At 39.0% G+C, this 20,165-nt stretch overlaps 1 protein-coding gene across 1 annotated transcript; it reads right to left on the bottom strand.

Annotated features, from left to right (window-relative positions):
- Nucleotides 1-9: 9 nt before the first annotated feature.
- cdcp2 (CUB domain containing protein 2) lies at nt 10-19,887 on the bottom strand. Its single transcript, XM_054769020.1, has 9 exons — nt 19,789-19,887; nt 19,538-19,671; nt 16,011-16,062; nt 15,865-15,940; nt 7,775-8,122; nt 7,368-7,709; nt 5,278-5,634; nt 410-588; nt 10-315 (listed from the first exon to the last, which is right to left on the bottom strand). The coding sequence occupies exons 1-9, from the start codon at nt 19,885-19,887 to the stop codon at nt 10-12; spliced, it is 1,893 nt and encodes a 630-aa protein (XP_054624995.1).
- Between the last annotated feature and the right edge of the window lie 278 nt (nt 19,888-20,165).

Here is a 20,165-nt window from a genome sequence, read left to right as displayed (position 1 = left end):
AAGTTACTGCTACAGGAGCACCAACCAGATGATGGCAATCACCATGAGGATGACGGCCAACACGCAGATGCTGATGAAGACAATGTCGCTGAGGTCGTGGGGCTCGGCTTCGGGTCGGCCGACATGGTCTCCGCTGCCGGCTTCAGCGTGCAGGGCCTGCTGCTCCAGGCGGCGCTCCTCAGCCGAGACAATGGAGGCTGAGGCCACCTTCTTCATGGCGTCACACTGCACCTTGTACTCCTGCACGTTGTGCTGCTCGCCGTCTGAGAAATCAATGTAGAGCTTGTTGACCAGCATGGTGATGTTGCGGTGTTTCTGCAGGGGGACAAGTTCAAAGGTTATTTCCTGTCGCTAACCCATGACTGTGGGTGCAGCCGGCGTGCGGGGGCTTCTGTGTGAGGGGAGTCACCTGGCTGGCTGTGCCACAGTTGACAAATTGTGCGAGTATCTTGTAGGAGGTTGCCGTCAACTGCGCAGTGCACGTGGGGTTGCCCAGGTAGATGCGCTCGCGGTCCAGCTGAGGTAAAGACTGCTGGGGTATCAAAATGGTGAACTCTGACCTGGTGCAGCTCACGTTCACAGGAACCACTTTGGGAAGACAAATTCACACATTAGCGCATCATTAAGTACATAACATCCAATGTAAAAACTCTGCCTTTACAAAGATAGTGCTCTTTTTTTCAGGTAGTAATGTAGAAATATGTTTATTAATGTGCTTGTAGTTTGCACCATACTGAGAACTGCTTCTAACATTTCATGGATTCTCATATAGTCATGTAACTAAATAAGTCAAAATACTAAACATCTCCAAGTATAATGACTACCTTTAAAAAAAATACTTGTTTTTATCCATGTCCTTGTTATATAATGCGAAAATTTTATTTGACATATTTTTTTACTAAATACTTACAGTATATATATTAGGGTTGTTAAATGATTAAAAATTGTAATCAGATTAATCAAAATGTTTAAATTAATTAATCATGGTTAATCACCTTTTGCATTTATGTCTGAAATACGCCAATTTGTACTGTATTTAATTAAGAGAAAGATGAATGACAGGACAGGATTATATATATTTGTATGTATTAACAGCGTGAACTGAATATGTCAATCAAGCTAAAAGATACCACGCAAGTCTAAAAATCTTTTTGTCTAACACTAGTCTCTTTAATAGTAGCAGAACATTCAAATCACACTTTAAACGGTGTTATTATATGCAATGAGGGGTTGCGTCCGAAGACATCACGTAATTTAAGGTAAATTTACTTGTTTTCAATGTATTTTCCAGCATACTTAAATGTAGGAAATTGTACATCCAAATTTAGAGTTACGAAGTGACTGATAAGAATATCCACTTCATGATTATCTTTATCTTCCTGTTTATTTAGACACACACACCTGATAAAGCCATTTTTGTGGTGTTCGGGGTGTCCTTGAATGCATCTCACGTTCTTGTAAAAAAAATGAGGAAGTGCCGTTCCCAGGGTGAACGGACGAGATACTGTATGTGTGTGAGTTGGAGATAATTATAATATATGGTGTTGGAATTGTACTGCTGTTGACGTATTCAGGTCAGAATGAAGTTACAAAAGAGCATCAGACTCTGTGTGACTGTGTGGGGATGCTCCGCTGTATTTTTGTCTGCCGTCATAACCGAGAGGCCTGCTTGCTCTGGTGCGCATGAGTTAATTACACTCACTCAATTTAATGTAATCAATGAAATAATAATGGTCACTAGGTGTCACTAAAGGTAACTATGGGGTGTTATCTCAAGTCTAGAGGGACGATGGGAACCGGGACTAACATTCTGATTTTCCCAGAATCGTTCATTTTGCAAAATTTCAATTCTTACTTTCAATGAGTGACAAGCCCACCGACCGGAAAAAATGGCTGCATAACACCAATGAAGAAGACGCCGAATAACACCATCAAAGAACAACTGGCAGGAAGCATTTGTGTTCATCAATTTCAACCATGGACCATGTGCGACGGAGCTCGAAAGTACAACATTTACATCACCATCAACAATGTGAATTATATATATGTGATGTATTCCAAAGTAACTTATATGCATGTTCAAATAAATTACACCATTACCATTACTATATCATATCATGCAAAAGATGGTGCACCACTAACATGATTAAACACATGCAGATTCACAGTGTACAAAGTGCCTTGTTTTTGACGCGCTACGCCGGACTTCTTCCAACCAGGTAGGTAAGTAAAACAATAAATTACATCGCCTAAATTAAATGCCTAGCTAATATAAGGCTATGTACTTTTTACTTTTTCATAGACAATCAACCTGACGTTAACGCTTGCTTTAGCCCTGAAGTTGGCCAGACCCCGCAAAGTGTTACTCCATTCAGCATACTTGTTTGATATTCTGCACACAGGTTAGTAGGAACATGGTTAAATTACACTTTGTCTATTCTGTTGTGGGAGGAAACCGGAGTACCCGGAGAAAACCCACACACGTGGAGAACGTGCAAACTCCACACAGCGGAGATTCGAACCCGGAACCCAGGTCTTCCCGATCTCCAGACTGTGACTGTGTGGCCAACATGCTAACCACTAGACCACCATGCGGCCACGATGCCCAACCATAGCTATAATAATGTTAAGAACATATTTAGAAGGTTGTAAACAGGTTTTCTATTGTCTAACTAGGAAAATATCCCATTTATAAATAAGGAATCCTACTTTGCTGTCGGGTCTGGAACCAATTAAATGTCATAAACAAGGGATTTCTGTATTATATATGAGGTATAACTATATACTAAGTATTAATGATGTGCAGTCAGGGGAGGCATGATGAAAAGTATAAAAACAACAACAATAACATAAAATAAACATTCATATTTCTTCATATTATAATATTCATATATATATAATTATTATTTTTTCCCCCTGTGGGACTAATAAAAAGCACTGAATCACTGAATTTGAGTATTTACTGACCAAACACAGGGCAGAAACCGAAGATGAGGTTGCCGCCAGCGTCTCTTCTCGACTTAGTGCGCAAGCCCTGCCTACCTTCTGAGTGCACTCAACGAGTGCATTGAGGCCCTGTCCACATGGGAACGCTGCTGGGTTGTTGTTCTTTTTGGCAGGTTGAAAAAAAAAATGGCATCCAAACAATGTCAGATCAGTAAATTGTCACGTCCATACGAGAACGGATCACTGGGTGAAAATGATGTATTACATAAGGCACACCTATACTGGCGCTGTAAACAGAACAGGCACACATTATGTTATCTCATTTTCCCACTCTGGAAGCTGTTTTCAATCAATACAGCTTCATGGCACCCAGCAATCCGGCTGAAACAATAAAATACTTGACCGTTTTGACCTGAAAATGTTCCCCTGTTGACAGGTCCCGATTTGGCTCATGGCGCCTGCCAGTTTGTGTTTTTCAGCATGTGGCCAATAATACAGTATAATGTTGCAAAAACATTTATTATACATCATGACTTTCTACAGCCTGTGTGATGTCTTTAATATAAGTGTGACATCATTATTCTTGCTAACCTGACAATAAAATACAGAGAAATGTCATACAGAGTGCGCTGCAGTACTCGCCTCATCCTGAAGCGGTGGGGGAGTGCTTGAGCTGGAAGGTGGTTTTCACTGCTGCCCTTCCATAGAGAGGAAAAGCCAGTGTTTTTTTTTTTTTTTCAAATGGACGCGACTGACATCTTGTGGAGTTAATAAAAAACACCATCAAGAGGTTGCCTATAGCCAACGTTCTTAATGCCAGTGTTTTTTGACCCGGTGTAACAAGCCATAGTATGCCCCGAGCACAGAGTCAGGGTTAAAGTAGCCTAGGCCAGTTTATGCCCTGGGGTATACAGTCATGGAAAAAATTATTAGACCACACTTGTGTCTTCAGTTTCTTGTTCATTTTAATGCCTGATACAACTAAAGGTTGTTTGAACAAACATACCAATGACAACAAAAATAGCTCATAAGAGTTAATTTTCCGGCAATACAATGCTATAGCTATTCATGTAAGAATTTAAGTGATTTTGGTTATTATCAAGAAAACCACGCTAGTTGGTAGATATCAGATCTTAAATTAAACTCTTATCAGATACATTTGTTATCATTATATTTGTCCAAACAAATGTACCTTTAGTTGTATCAGGTATTAAAATGGATCAATAAATTGAAGAAACAAGGGTGGTGTAATATTTTTTTCCATGACTGAATAACAGATTATACAGATTATATTATAATCTGGGCCAGATTATACCCCCTATAAAATATAGTCCATATTAATAACTACTAACTAAAACTGAATACCAATAACAATATTGATATATTGGCTAACATTCTGAAGGTTAACACGGTGTGCAGTTGTGTTTCTGCAGATTTATACTCCACTGTGCCAGATTATACCTGCTGAAGTTTTAGAGCAGGGGTCACCAACGTGGTGCCCGCGGGCACCAGGTAGCCCCCATTCGACCACATGAGGTGCCCGCAAGCCTGCTTTTCATTCAGGTTTTCAGTTAATAATGAAAGAACAGTAGAAAGAAATGCATTCTGAAATACAAAATGTGAGTTGTGGACACCAGCATTTTGTTAATGTAACAAGCATATTCGCTTTGTTTGGGTTTAAAATAAGCTCTGAAAATAAATGTTACAAAAATGAGTAGCTCTTGGCCATTTACATTTTGTAAAAGTAGCTCTCACAAGGAAAAACGTTGGTGACCCCTGTTTTAGAGTATACACAATGATTAATACAAAAGTTTGCTGAAAATATGTTTATTTGGACAATTTGATAACAACATACTACATACTAATAACAACCTACAAACCCTAGGTAAAAGATATACTGTAATACATTGGGGGTATAATTTGGCCCAGAGGGGTATATTCTAGCCTAGGCTGTTTTATACCCTGAGGTATAAACTGGCTCGGGCCAGTTTACACCGTGGTGTATACTCTGGCCTAGGCTACATTATACCCGGGTATATTTTGGTCAGGGGTTAATTTGATCTGCCACACCTGTGCTAATTAGAAACCCTGGGGGTTATTTGCTTTTGTCGACCACTCCCAGGAGACTTGGTGGTAAACTGAATTGGGTAATTGGAGCATTTACGGTAGTTCATCATAATGGCCACCTTGCTGTACCATGTGATATCTCCCAACCAATCAGGAAAGGAAATAAATGAAAAAAATTTAAATAAAATGTCATGGTAACATGTAGTTACTGTACTGTAGGAACTTTCAGGACATTAGTAATCCAATGATTAATGGGACGTTTACCTCCAAGATAAGACGCTGAAAAGCCTCTGTGTGCCTCGTCCCTGTCCGTGCTCAGCACCACCAGCATCTTGTTGCCCCGGGAGACAAGAGATGGCGGCCTCTCCCTGCCGCACCAGCGTCCCAGCAGAGGTGCGCCCGCCTGGCTGTCGCCGTCGTACACGGCCACTGAGTCGTAGTTGCACTCGCCTGTCAGGCTGTTGCGGCCCTCCAGGTCCACGACAGGGAAGAAGAGTTTGATGCGGTAGCCGGCCTCCAGTGAGATGCTCCAGTGACAGTTGATGTTGTTGGGGTAGATCTGTGGGAAGTGCGGGCTGCTGAAGTTGCCACTCACGGCTGACAACACCTGCTGGCATTCACCTGATGGTAAATATATGATAAATATATCTGCAGCATGGCAAATGAAACCATGGATACAATGTGGATCAAAGCATGGGGAAATTAACAGCTTCCAAGTACAGGGTGTGGCCGAAGGGACAAGGCACTGGCCTCCTTAGCCAGGGGTTGTGAATTCTGGTCCCATCTAGGGTGTACACCTTGAACAGCAGTGGTCCAGTCCAAGAGGCAGACTGAGAATTGGACTTTCACATGGTCTTCAGTTCACTGAGCGCTGATGTGAGATTAGTGATATAGATCAGCAATGTGCTGCATGCCATTGTCGCCTTTTCAGCAGAAGGTGTTCCATTTTCATTCCATCAGAGGACAATGTCTTTCATGACACATTATGTCATCTTCGTCCTAATTCCTGTCTGCACATTGTGCACACCTTCTCTGCTATCCGTCAGTCAGTTGGCCTCTCCATTGATCATTCATTTTTCTAGTCTTTTTGTCCATCCATCCATCTACCTCTGTCTATCCATCTACCTACAGTCATGGAAAAAATGATTAGACCACCCTTGTTTCTTCAGTTTATTGATCCATTTTAATGCCTGGTACAATTAAAGGTACATTTGTTTGGACAAATATAATGATGATAACAAATATAGCTCATAAGAGTTGATATCTACCAACTTCTGTGGTTTTCTTGATGATAACCAAAATCACTTAAGTTCTTTCATGAATAGCTATAGCATTGTACTGCCAAAAAATAACTCTTATGAGCCATTTTTGTTGTCATTGTTATATTTGTCCAAACAAAGGTAGGAAACTGAAGAAACCAGAGGAGTCTAATCATTTTTTCCATGACTGTATATTTCTGTCTTTCAACCATTCATTTTTGTGTATGTCCATTCATCATCCATCTTTCTGCCATTCTGTCCATCTATCCAATTGCCCATTTTTATCTGTCTTTCCATCTGTCTTTCTGTCCGTCCATCCATCTATCTTTATTATTCATCAACTCATCAATCCACATTTGTCTTTCAAGCATCCATTCATCAGTTTGTGTGTCCATTCATCATCCAACTTTCTGTCTTTCACCCTTGTTTTTGTCTGTTAATCAATCAATCACTCACTATCCATCGGTCCATCTTTTTTGTCCATCCATCCATTTGCCCATTTTTACCTGTCCATCCATCTTTCTGATTTTTTGTCCATCAATCATCAATTATCTCCATCAATTTCTATCCATCCATCCATCTTTTTTGCCGTTCTGTCCATCCATCCATTCGCCCATGATCTATTCACCTGTCCACCTATCGAACCATTTGTTTGTCTTTCAGTCGTCCTTTTTTATCCATCCCACCATGCCCTTCGGTTTATCCACTTTTCTCCGTCCATGCATCTATATCTATCTGCCTGTCCTTCTTCACATCCATTCATCCATAGATCTGTTTGTCCATCTGTCCATCCTTTCATTTGTCTGTCACAGAGTCTATCTAATTTTCTTCTGTCCATCTCTCAGTCAATCTATTCTTCAATCAGCTCTGTATTTCCATCCATCTATCTATTTGTCTCCCAGTCCACCCTCCATCTATCATCTCAAGTACACCATCATGTCCCACAATTGCTGACACATCTATCCCTTCCTCTATCCCCTCTCTCTCTCAACCTTGTCGGTTGAGGCAGATGGCCACCACACACTGACCCTTGGTGGTTTTAGAGGTTAGTTTTGTTGCAATATTATGAATCATTTGACATCCAGGAGGAGTTACCTGAGTAGTAATAGGCTTTAAAGCCTCGCCCCCCAATGTTGAAGTCTGACTTGAAGATCACCAGCAGCTGACTTGAGGTGGTGACAGTGGTGGGGGGTTTGTCGGCCCCACAGTACGTGCCCAGGTGGCGGTTGCCGATGCTGGGTCCGTCAAACATGGCCAGGTAGTCAAAATTACAGCCCTCGTTGTTTTCCATCTGGAAGTCCAAGAAGACCAAGGTGACCACGGTGCTGTTGGACACCTGGATAGACCACGTGCAATCTGCATTGTTGCTGTAGTCCTGAGGGTAGCCTGGACTGGAGATCACACCTGATAGGCCGGTGAGGACACCGCCGCACATGTCTGTGGAGAGATGGACCATCTTTGTTGACTCATTTTAGTTCGCTTGTATGCTAGTACATGCTAACCTTTCCTATAGCCAACACTGAAGCCTCTGTGGACCACGTGGCGGTCCGAATGGAAGATGACCGACATAACGTTCCAGGACGAAGTAAACGGGGGCGGGGTGCCATCTCCGCAGAAAGTGCCCAGGAGGTTGCCCTCATCTCCGGGCACACCGTTGTAGATCTTGACGTGGTCGTAGGCGCAGTTGGCGTGGTACTCCAGCTCAAAGTGGTGGAAGGTGAGCAGCACAGCAGAACCTTCCGGAACCACGATGAGCCAGGAACAGTTGATGTTGTACGGGTAGAGGCCTGGGAAGTTTGGACTGGAGAGGTTGCCAGACGCTGCAGAAAGGATGCCGCCACATTTCACGTCTTAAAGGTGACAAAATAAAACAGTTTTTATTTTTATTAATTACACTTGAATGCATGTTAGTATACCATTTTAACCAATTTAACCATTTTGTTCTGCAGCACTATTTACAAAAATACTTTTCAATACAGACACACAGAACATATACATATGTACAGTCCTGGTCATGATTATTGGCACCCATGAAATTTAAGTGCATAATGTACAATATCTCTTGAAAAAAATGAATCTAGTGAAACAGCTCTGGGCTATAGACAACTCACGTTTGATAAAGAACAGCAAATGATAAAAGAAAAATTTAAAGCAAAACAATAGGAGAAAAAAATAGAAAAAATGAAAGATTGCTGTGACAGAGGTATTGGCACCCTTTAAATCAGTGTGGGAAAAAAAAAAAATTTCTGTGACAAATCAGAAATTTGGAATCACCTGTGCTAAGCTGTCGGCGCCCACATCAAGTGAATTAAGCAATTAATTATGACCTAAATGTTTTTAAAAATCACATTATTTTTTGTTTGTTGGTCACAACGGTGAAGACAAAGGAGCTATCTCAAACCTCAGAAGTGCTATTATTAGAAAACACAGGACCTCTAAAGGATATAAGGCCAACTCCAAGGACCTTGGTATCCCTGTTTCAACAGTGCGTAATGTTATTAGGAAGTTGTCAAAGTATGAAACTGTCAAGAACCTCCCTGGACGTGGCGGGAAGAGGAAAATCAAAGAAAGAAGTCTTCAAAGGTTAGTGCGAACTGTGGAAAAAAACACCACGTAAAACATCCAAAGACCTGCAAGTGAACCTGGAACAATCTGGGCTAATGGTTTCAACTGGCATGACACGCCGTGCACCAAACCAAGCAGAACTCTATGGGCGAAGGCCGAAGAATACCCCATTGCTGAAAAAAAGACATAAAAAGGAATGACTAATCTTTGCCAGAGAATACCTGAACAAACCACAATCCTTGTAGGAAAATATTCTGTGGACAGACGAAACAAAAATACAACTTTTGGCAATGCACACCAACACTTTATTTATAGGCGGCGAAATGAAGCTCACAGGGAAAAGAACACCCTCCTAACAGTTAAGCATGGTGGAGGATCTATAATGTTTTGGGGCTGCTTGGCACCCCTCATGGGCTCTCCAGCATGATAAAGACCCAAAGCACACATCCAAAAGCACACAGGAATGGTTGAAAAGGAACAAATTGACTGTTTTAAACTGGCCTACGATGAGTCCTGATACTAATCCCATTGAAAATCTATGGTGTGAGCTGAAATCTGCCGTTCAGAAAAGGAATCCTGCAAACACTCAAGAGCTTGAAGAAATTGCAAAGAAAGAGTGGGAGAAATACCAGCTGAGAAGTGCAAGAAGCTTCCAGATGGCTACAATATCTGGTTGCACACCCTTTGGTGTTTAAGGAGGGGTGCCTTTATTACTGTCCATGTCATTGTTTATGTTTTCTCTTTGAAATTGGAACATGTAAGTTTTTTTTCTTGTTAAATTACTTTGGAAATCCATTTATAAAACTCTGATGATATTAATTTGGTACATTTTCATTTATTTCTGAAGACATTGTACAGGTTGTGCAAAGGGTGCCAATAATGGTGACCAGGACTGTTTACAGTACGTATATTAAATAAAATCACAATTCATTTTTTTACATTTTTATTTATGCATTTTATTTATTTTGTTAATTTTATTGTTTTATTAATAAAATTACACCAGAGTGACCTACCAGTAAGTTTATTTGTGTTGTAATGGCAATCCGTATATTTAGAGTCGGGGATACCAAGTAAAAATGAATTACCACCTAATACAACTACGAGAGCACCTGAACGCCTCATAGCACAGAGCGCACAGTCACAGCAGAAGGAAGTCACGGCATGAAGTTCTTCATTGCTTTACAAATCTTTCTCAACTCAGTTAGCCCCCTTTCTTTTACAGGTTTTTAAAGAAAGTATAGAGAAGAATGCTCTTCCTCCTAGTCTCACGCATGGCCTCATAACTTCAATTCCAAAACCTAAAAAAGATGTCTTGATAATTGGAGACCACTTTGTGTACTTAATGACTATAAAATAATTGCACAAATTTTTGCCAAAAGAATCAAAGAGGTCTTAGACACAATAATAGAGGAGACTCAGTCAAGTTTTATGAGACACAAGCATACAGTATATCTAACAATATTAGACTTGTCTTGGACATTCTTGACTATTCTGACCTCATTTCTGAAGAAAGTTTATTCTCTTCCTTGATTCTATAAGGCCTTTGGTACAATTGAACACCAATTCATTTTTCACTGCTTTAAGAAATTAGGCTTTAGTGACTTTTTTTGTAAAGCTATTAAGATTCTATACTGTATATGCCAACGGTAATAGCTCCGTCAAAATGAAAAATGGCACGATTCCAAGATTTAACTTGAAACGAGGCATCTCGCCTTTCTAATCTGTACTCAAATTCTTATGAACTATATTACTAACAGTGCTGTGCAGAGAATTTCTATAGCTGGTGGAGAGGTCATTATAGGCCAGCTGGCAACTCTTTTTCTAAAAAAATGCTGCCCATGTTCCTGTTGCTCTCCATGTAATTAACAATTTTTCCAAGGCCTCGGGCCTGTGCCTTAATTTACACACAGTAAATGTGAGCTATTAGTTGTTAAAAACAGTAACAACATGTAAAAACGTGTAAATTCCATATGTAATATTCTTTGTTTATAGGCTTATAGGTTTATAGTGAAGATGTCACCTACTTTGGTCTCTTAATTTCCCAAAATCAAAACTTGAGATGCAATATTACTAAAAAAAACAAAAGCAAACTAAATCATTGGTTACAGAAGGACTTGTCCCTAAAAGAGTTCTTATTACTAAAGCTGAAGGAATATCTCAGCTCACTTATGCAGCTCTCTCTCCTTGCATCTTGACAGTAAAACTACTAAAAACATTGACCGTATACTTTTTCATTTCGTTTGGAAAAATCATACACATTATATTAAGAAAGGAGTTGTTATGAATGACTATGAGAACGAGGGGGGGCTTAATTTTCTAGACTTTGCCAACCTTAATAATACTTTTAAAATTAATTGGGCTCAGCACTTCCTAAAAAATGTGGAATTTCGTACCTCATTACGTTTTCTTTCATTTTGGTGGTTTAGAATTTATGGTGAGACAACCTTTCTGTTAAAGTAGCAGCTTTCCTTAGGCAAGTTCTTTTATCTTGGTCTCTAATTTACAAACACAACTTCTCACCCCATACTGTAGGTACCTTATTTGGAATAATAGAAACATTGTATATACGAATAAGTCACTTTTTTGGAAAGATGGGTTTATAACAACAGTACTTGGGTGGGCCAGCTGTTTGATGCAGAGGGACTCCTGTTTGCTTATAAACAATTCCTATCTACCTATCATTTTCCAGTACCACCCAAGTAATTTGCCATATAGTTTTTGATGCTATCCCTTCAGGTACTTTAATGCTTTTTAGAAACCTTTCTGACCTTTCACTCCCTTCAGTCTCACCACATGACCCGACTGACTCACCTATCAGAAGGATATGTTTTTCACCTTCTCGTAATAATAGCCACTTACGTGCCTTATTTCGAAAAGATGTCGTCTGTACCTGTAATATTTTACTGGAATCGTTTGTGAATGACATTCCTCACAAGTACGTCATCACTAACAGGGTGAAGGAAGTATCTTTCAGAATTATTCCCAAATACTATCCTACTAATCACTACATGAACAAATTCATGTGGGGATGGCCCAGAGACTGTCTTACATCTTTTCTGGCCACTGTTCACACTCCAAAAAGCTGCGGAAGCACCTCAGCAGATTTATTATCGATTATATCTTCAAGGACCTTTTTTTGATGTGGGAAAATGTTGCTTTTTGCTTTTACAAAAACTATAAGAACGAAGAAAAAAAAATCTATTGATCATTTTGGACACATTTTTCATTCATAAATGCAAATTCTGTAGCAAAAAAACATTTTTTTTTTTTTTTAAAGACGTTCAACACTACAGTATATTCAGCTTATGGTCCAATCTGAAAACAAAAAGGCTTGTCTTTGAAGGTTTTTATTTAATGTAACCCCTGGCTTTGTTTGTATACTGTTTTGTACACTTGTTGTTATCAATAAAGTTTGTTTTTTAAAAGAAAGGGAAAAAAGTTCTTCATTGTGCTGTGTGAGTTATATGAATAAGTAAGTTTGATGATTATGTTGTGTATTAGGAGTGTTTAATCTTAAAGGTTTAATTTATATAAGTGTTCCAATCCCCATACTATGAAAACCTGTCAGTGTATGTGTGTGTCAGGATGAGAGCCCGAAAAGAAGGCTTTATTGCTCCTTGTATGCATTTTTGTACTTTGGATGCTGCTTTATCATGTTTGTTCAACTTTCCCTTTAAAATTGGTGTCAAATTGATATGCAATTGATATGCTGATTTAAATCCTAGCAATCCGTCTGAAATAAAAGATATGTAGGACAAATAGTTAGATACTTTATTCATCTCCAAGAGATATTGGCATCTTATCTATTTATCAGTGCTCATGTAAAACTTTTATCAATATCTTACCATGCATAATACAAATGTTTGAACCAGAATGACTATTCAATTAATTAACCAATTAATCATGCTTAATATTTCAATGTAATGAAAATTAAAAATGGCTTATGTTTTTTTTAAGTGTGCAGGAGTAGGGGGTACATGGTTTCAAGTCAAATGTCTGAAGGGGTACGTGACTGTGAAAAGTTTAGGAACCACTGCAGTATGTCATAAAACCTAGGTTCCTAAAGTGGTGTACGTGAATAAAAATTAAAAACGGCTTGACTACATTAGCGCCGAATGCCTCATGTGAACAGCCACAGCAGGTAAGTAGTACAGTGCAGAGGAAAGGTGAGGTGAGGTTTACTAATGTTTAGCGCTGTGCTGCTGTGCATTTTTGCTTGGTGCATAATCTCATGATATATGTGCTCATATGTCTATTGGACTCAGTAATAAGCCTCGTATTGAATTCATGTACTTATGGATTTCTGTACGTTATGTGCCTTTGTTGTTATAATTATTACGTTTACATGTAACATTAGTTGCTGATTATTTCCATACTGTTGCAAACCAAAGCACAGCAAAAGAGCATAAAGATCACAGTTCACCACATCTTACCATCGCTTGTCACCCTTGCTATAAATAAATCCACCAAACAGAAGACAAACCTGCCAGGAGATATCTTACCCCCTCTAAAACCGTCTTTGTTTTAAATTAGTAGCCTATGTCTGCAGTTGGAAAATAAGACACATGATTTTTTAATATGTCATAATATGTAATATATTTAATAATATTTCAAAGATGCTTCATTGTGTGGTTTGTTTTTTAAGTGTGCAGGTGTAAGGGGTACATGACTTCCAGTCACATGTCTGAAGGGGTACGTGACTGTGAAAAGTTTAGGAACCAAAGTTGTAATTTTTGAAATATTAGAAAAGTTATAATATTATAGGAATAAAGTCAAATTATTACCAAAAAGCACAAACCGAAGATCATACTAATAATAGGCTGAGATGCATTTTTTTCTTGAAATATATATAACTTCTTAGCATATTTACATATGTTGCTTTACAAAATATCAACATGGCCCTTACATCCTTTTTTCACTATGTGGCCCTCGCTAGAAAAAGTTTGGACACCCCCTCCCAATGCTTACACGTGTGAATCTACATTATGTCTTATTTATGTCTGATTTTCTATTATGTCTACTATATTGAGTAATAGGAGGGTAAAGGTAACTGTAGGGGGGTTATTTTATGTCTAGAGGGTTCTAATAATATTACAAACCGCATTTAGAAGGTCGTAAACAACTTTTCTATGCTCTAACTAAGAAAATATTGCTTTTATAATGAAGGACTCCTACTTTTAACCACAATTAACCATGATGAATGAGGGATTACTGTACAGCAGGGGTCAACAACGTTTTTCCTTGTGAGAGCTACTTTTACAAAATGAAAATGGTCAAGAGCTACTCATTTTTGTAACATTTATTTTCAGAGCTTATTTTAAACCCAAACAAAGCGAATATGCTTGTTCTACTAGAACATTAACAAAATGCTGGTGTCCACAACTCACATTTTGTATTTCAGAATGCATTTCTTTCTACTGTTCTTTCATTATTAACTGAAAACCTGAATGAAAAGCAGGCTTGCGGGCACCTCATGTGGTCGTGGGGGGCTACCTGGTGCCCGTGGGCACCACGTTGGTGACCCCTGCTGTACAGTATATGTATGTACAGTATATTTGTCAGCATAAAATTATCCTTAAATACAATTTCATTGATACAAACTGTACAATGTATTTCTTTGCTTTGTGAATGTAATCTTTTCCCCAGCAGAATCAAGGGTCATCTTTTATCTCAAAAATCTGTCCAACCTTGTCCCTAAATACAAGACAGAGCAGCGTCATCAAGCTGCCGGCTTGTCTCTGTTAAGATAACAAACGACAACTCACCTCTTCTCGCCACGGCCTTGTCGACCAGTAGCAGGAAATGAAGAAGAGAGGCAACCCTGAGACTCATGTTATTGCTGATTTAGCTGGAAAACGTATAAAAAGGCGGCCGTGGCAGCAGCATGATGGTACACAGGAAGACACCAGGCTCAGGTTGTTGACGGACACTGCTAAAAAATTCAAACCAACCTGATCCCCACCTGGGCCCGGCTTTTGCCTCCTCCTCTTCTTCTTCCTCCTCCTGCTTCACTAAATTTTAATGAGTGCAATACTATGAGGGGCTTGTCGGGACGCCCTTTTGGAGAGCTGGCGCTCATTTTTAATGTCGGTCACAGCAAGACAGAAGGTATGTCAGCAATATAAATGCAAACTGTTCATGTTTGGGAACAACTAGTTTTCCTACGATCCATCCATCCATTTTTTTGTTCTCACTAGGGTCGAGGGGGTATGCTGGAGCCAATCCCAGCTGACTTTGGGCGAGAGGCAGGGTACACCCTGGACTGGTCGCCAGTCAATCGCAGGGCACGGATAGACAAACAAGCACTCACACTCACATCAATGGACAATTAACCTAACATGCATGTTTTTGGAATGTGGGAGAAAACCCACGCACACAGGGAGAACATGCAAACTCCCCAATGGAGATTCGAACCGAACTGTGTAGCCAACATGCTAACCACTCGGCCACCGTACGGCCTAATTTTTAAACTATTTCAATTTAACTCTTGGAAATTTTCTTTACATAATTATGACTTTATTCCCATAATATTTGGACTTTATTCTCATAATATTCTAACTTTTTCTCCAACCTAATTTTCCCAAAATTAAAAAATGACAACTTTTATTAAATATTTCAACCCTGCAACGAAAATGACATAATTTTTCCTCATTATATTGTGAGTTTATTCTCGTAAAATTGTGACTTTTTCTTGTTAAATACCATTTTATTCTTTTAATATTTTTATTTTATTGTTGTAAAATTTCTATTGTTTTTTCCATTTCTGCTGTTGATTTCTTCGTATAATTTTACAAATATTTCAACTTTATTCTTGTAAATTTTCTTGTATTATTATGACATTGAGATATTATATATTTATTCCTACAATATTTTGACTTTATACTTGTAATATTACACCATATAATTTCCCCAATTTAATTTTCCAAAAAATTACAACCACATTCTTTATTTTGTTTGTTTGTTTCTCATAAAATTACGACTTAAAAAAAAAATGTCTTTATTATTTCCAGTTCAAAGCAATACCCACCTCGGCCGGCTGGAGGGCGCTGTTGCACCGCCGTGACAGCTCCCTCAGCTCCTTCCAAGTCATGCCAAGCTCCAAGCTGAAATAAATAAGAATGTGATTAAAATCAGTCAAGTGTTTTTTTTCTCTCCCTCCTCCCACGCACACACAGAGAGCAGAAATTCCTGGAACTGACTCCTGCCGTTGAGTCCTAATTCCGTCCTGGTGGCGGAGAAAAAGCTCGTCATTGTTCAAGGATGCGGATGGCGAGCAGTGTTGAAATGTGTTGCAGAAAGATACGTCCTGTTCAGGGCAATTCAGTCACCTCAAGTAAATACTCCAGAAACAAATAGGCTTGAAATGGCGGCAAAATGACTGAAAGGGGAGCTTCTTCTCGGAGTATCACTTGAAGCCTAATTGAATATACTGAAGTATTACTGCTGGAAAAATACTCCTGATGCTTTATATCCTGCAGCGCAACTGATGCATTATTAAAGTCATAAGGGCTGGTCGTCATGCGTGTGCACAGCAGCTTTGGCATTTGATTAGAATAACAAGAGAGCTGATAACAAATAGCTTCTGCTGGCGGATGACATTTGACTAAATACCTCCCAAATGCTTACACGTGCGCACATGAATGCTGATGGTGCTCCTGGTAAACGCTTGTCGTTCCTCCCGTGACAGGACAAAAATGCGCTAATTCAAGCCCCAGCATTTATTTACCTGAAGCGCAAAGAAGACGCAGGCGTTCATTGGAAGCAGGTGATAGATGAAGCCAGGCCGTTATTGCCTAAATGTGAAAACTCACGATATATGTCACGGGAAGATCTGCTCCAAAATACACGAGACACACGACAAGTTCTTGAGAATAACGAGAGGTACATTTTAATAAAAGTTACATGCAAGAATACAAATCAATACAACCTGGAGAAGCGGCTTCTAGTGAAAATGTCTGATTATTCATGCTAAAATGGTAGTTAATATAAGAAAACCACATATGCGAGGGAAGGGGTGAGCTCCTCCTCCAGAGATGACGAAGGGCAGACTCACATGCCCTAGACACCCAAGGCTATTTGAATCAGGTGATCAGCATGTGGACGACTTGTTTTAGAAAGGTCTCTAGCCTCGAGCAGATAATCATAGTAAGTCAGTGAGACATTAATGCAGGGGTGTCCATTTACGGCCCGCCACTGTTTTTTTATTGGCCCTCGGAACATCCTAACATTTGAACAAGAAAACAAAACAAACACATTTTAAAAAAGAGCAGTAATTTTACAAGAATAAAGAAAAAATATTAAGAGGGTAAAGTCATAATATTAAGAGAAAAATAATATCAAGTTGAAATATTAAAAAATGTTTGTTTTTTAGTCGTAATACCATGACAAACAAACAAAACACAGCGTAAAGTTGCAATTTTATACTGGGTAAAACTTATAATATTAATATAAGAATATAAGAAAAATATACGAGAAGAAAGTTTAAACATTTGTAAAAATATATTTTTTTTAAAAAGTAAAAACAATAATGGAATGAGAAAAAGTTATATATCATAATACTCTTTGTCACTGATAAAACAGAGCTGAGATGCAGGCTGTTTTTTCCTTTAAATATAAAAACTTGGCATTTCTACATGGCTTTTACATTTTCTAAATGAAAAACTGGCCTTTGATTTTTCATTAGCGGCCTTTTATTGTGGCCAGACTAAGAAACAACAATAATAATGCTATGCCACACCTGTGAGGTGGATGATCAGTGAATTATGAATGCTCACTAACACAGATCTAGACAGATTTGTGAACATTATTGGAGAGAAATAGGATAATAATACATATTACTATTATATTATTAATTCATTAATTATTTTTACAATAGGTAGATGGACAATAAAAAATGAGCTGTGGGTTGCAAATGGCCCAGAGGACAGTTTTTGAACACCCCTGGTTTAGTGTGTGTTGTACTTTCTGGCCTTTTATTGTGTACGTGCTTGTTGCTTGCGGACAGATGGACACTTGTTTATGTCTCAAGGGAGCCGCCAGCTTCATGTGTGCACACACCAACATATTGCACCACTCTCCATACAGAATATGTATATGTGTATTTACAGTATGTATATGTATGGTGTATATATAAGCAATTCCACCAGGGAGTTTTACGCTCCTCATGTTTCATCCCCTCTACAGTAATCTCAGCAAACATGACGAACAAACACAGACAGGCTTTATTATTCTGTGACATTTCCTTCCCCATTAGACAAGGTTTTGTCGAGAACAGGCGACGTGTAATCTGGCAGATATTTGCCAGCCTGAAACAAAACGTGTGTTTGCACGTTGCACCCGTTCAACGTGGTCCCGAGGACTAATCCACCTGGTGCACCAACAAACAGCTGGAGATCATCAAGCCCTCGTCAGGAAGCTTCCTGGGAGTGGTTTGTAAATGATGCTCAGCAGTTTATTAATAGGACATAGGATCAAGAGGGGGCAGAGGTTAGTGGCTATTGGTCACTTACACTCCTGGGATGCAGAATGACCAATCAGCGTGATTAATGGTGTTCTCTTTTAACAATTAGTCACTATCACCAAACTTAGTCTGTAAACTTTGATAAATTGGCTTTTGTTTCTTATTTTTTATACTCTTCCCCTTAACGTTGAAAGGCAACAAAAAATAATTACAAAAAATACTACTACAATAAATACCATTAAATATTTATGTAAATATTTATGCTGAAAATCTGTATCTGTACAGTATTTTATACTGTATCTATACAGTATACCTATATCTTTTTTAATAGATTTTTGAAAAATATAATTTTATTGTGTTAAAGATTGCACAAACAATACATATCATTCATAATTAATTACGGAAAATAAAAACAAAAAATAATTATATATTAGATATATTTTATAATACTTATGTAAATATTTATAAACATACACACAAACATACACACACACACGTGTATATATATATATATATATATATATAAAAATGTTAAGAAATTTAAATAATATTATATCACATATATACTATTTTTTAAATTCATTTTATTTTATATTTATATTTTATTAGTGGTCTAGGGGTTATTTTATTAGTGGTCTAGCGGTTAGCATGTTGGCCAATACAGGAACAGCCTGGAGATCGGGAGGACCTGGGTTCGATTCTCCCCTGGGCGCCTGAAGTCAGTTGGGATAGGCTCCAGCATGCCCCCGCGACCCTAATGAGGATGAAGCGGTATAGAAAACGGATGGATGAAAGAACTCAACAAAATGTTGCATTTTTTGGTTTTACATTGAATAATATTTATTTTCCAATGGCAATGTTAAAAATAGAAAGACATTTAAAAACGATTGGTGTGGATTGATTCTAGTATTTGCCCGTGAGCTGTGATTGATGTTACACAACAACAACAATAACATGCTGGAAAGACACAAGTGTTTCTGTGTGCCGGCAAGACGCACAAGACAAGATGTTTGCTGGGGTGGGATTTGCATCAATGGTGACCTCAGCAAAAGGTCTGCTGTGATTTGTAGCTGCTCCTGTGTGTTTGTTGTTTGCAAACAGCAGCTCCGTGTTAGGAATAATGTTTTTTTGAACGCAGCCGCTGAGACGATGGCGCCTCGCTTGAATGAGTGGCACAAAGACGGAAATGAGTCAGAAGTGCTAAGTGGTGACGACGCAGCTCGCGTGTTGGAGGAGATACCTGACGGAGGCGAGCCGTGCAGCTCGCATCTTTGGTGTGCTTACTCTGGAAAGAAGAACCACTACATGTACTAAAGGATACTCCTCTAATGGTGCCTCCTCAGCTTGACACGACTTGCTAATGGTGCTTTTCCACTGGCAAAACAACCAGGTTCCACTTTTAGTATTAGGAACCCTAGACCGGTTGCTCATTGGTCAAGCAGATTGTAACGTATGAAGATACAACCACAAATAAGCAAGACATTAGCTTACCTTATTGCTGCAGCGTTCCACTCCCCAGTCTCCTTGTAGCTGCAGTGCTCCGTTTTCTGGCTGTCCCTTGGATAGTGGACAGGTTTTCTTCTTTGTCATGTGTCCCACATGCTCCTGAACTAATATCAAAGAATAAAGTGGCAGTTTATAATAAAATGTCACAATATTGGCCAAACAAACCAGAAGTACCACCAAGAAGGAAGGCAAACATCAGCTCCACACATCATGTCTGTTCTGATGTGTGGACAACGACACATGGTGGTTTTATAATAAGATTTAGAATAACATGAGACACCACCCGTTACCGGGTGGCACTCTTGGTTGTGTTTCTTTCCTGTTGGTAGGGGGCGGCTCTGGGCCCACTGGTGTATGGCCCC

The sequence above is a fragment of the Dunckerocampus dactyliophorus genome, chromosome 2 (genome assembly GCF_027744805.1).
Source record: "Dunckerocampus dactyliophorus isolate RoL2022-P2 chromosome 2, RoL_Ddac_1.1, whole genome shotgun sequence".
In the NCBI taxonomy this organism is placed as follows: domain Eukaryota; kingdom Metazoa; phylum Chordata; class Actinopteri; order Syngnathiformes; family Syngnathidae; genus Dunckerocampus; species Dunckerocampus dactyliophorus.
The sequence above is the reverse complement of the archived record's forward strand: the minus strand, read 5'-3'. Positions and strand labels throughout refer to the sequence as shown.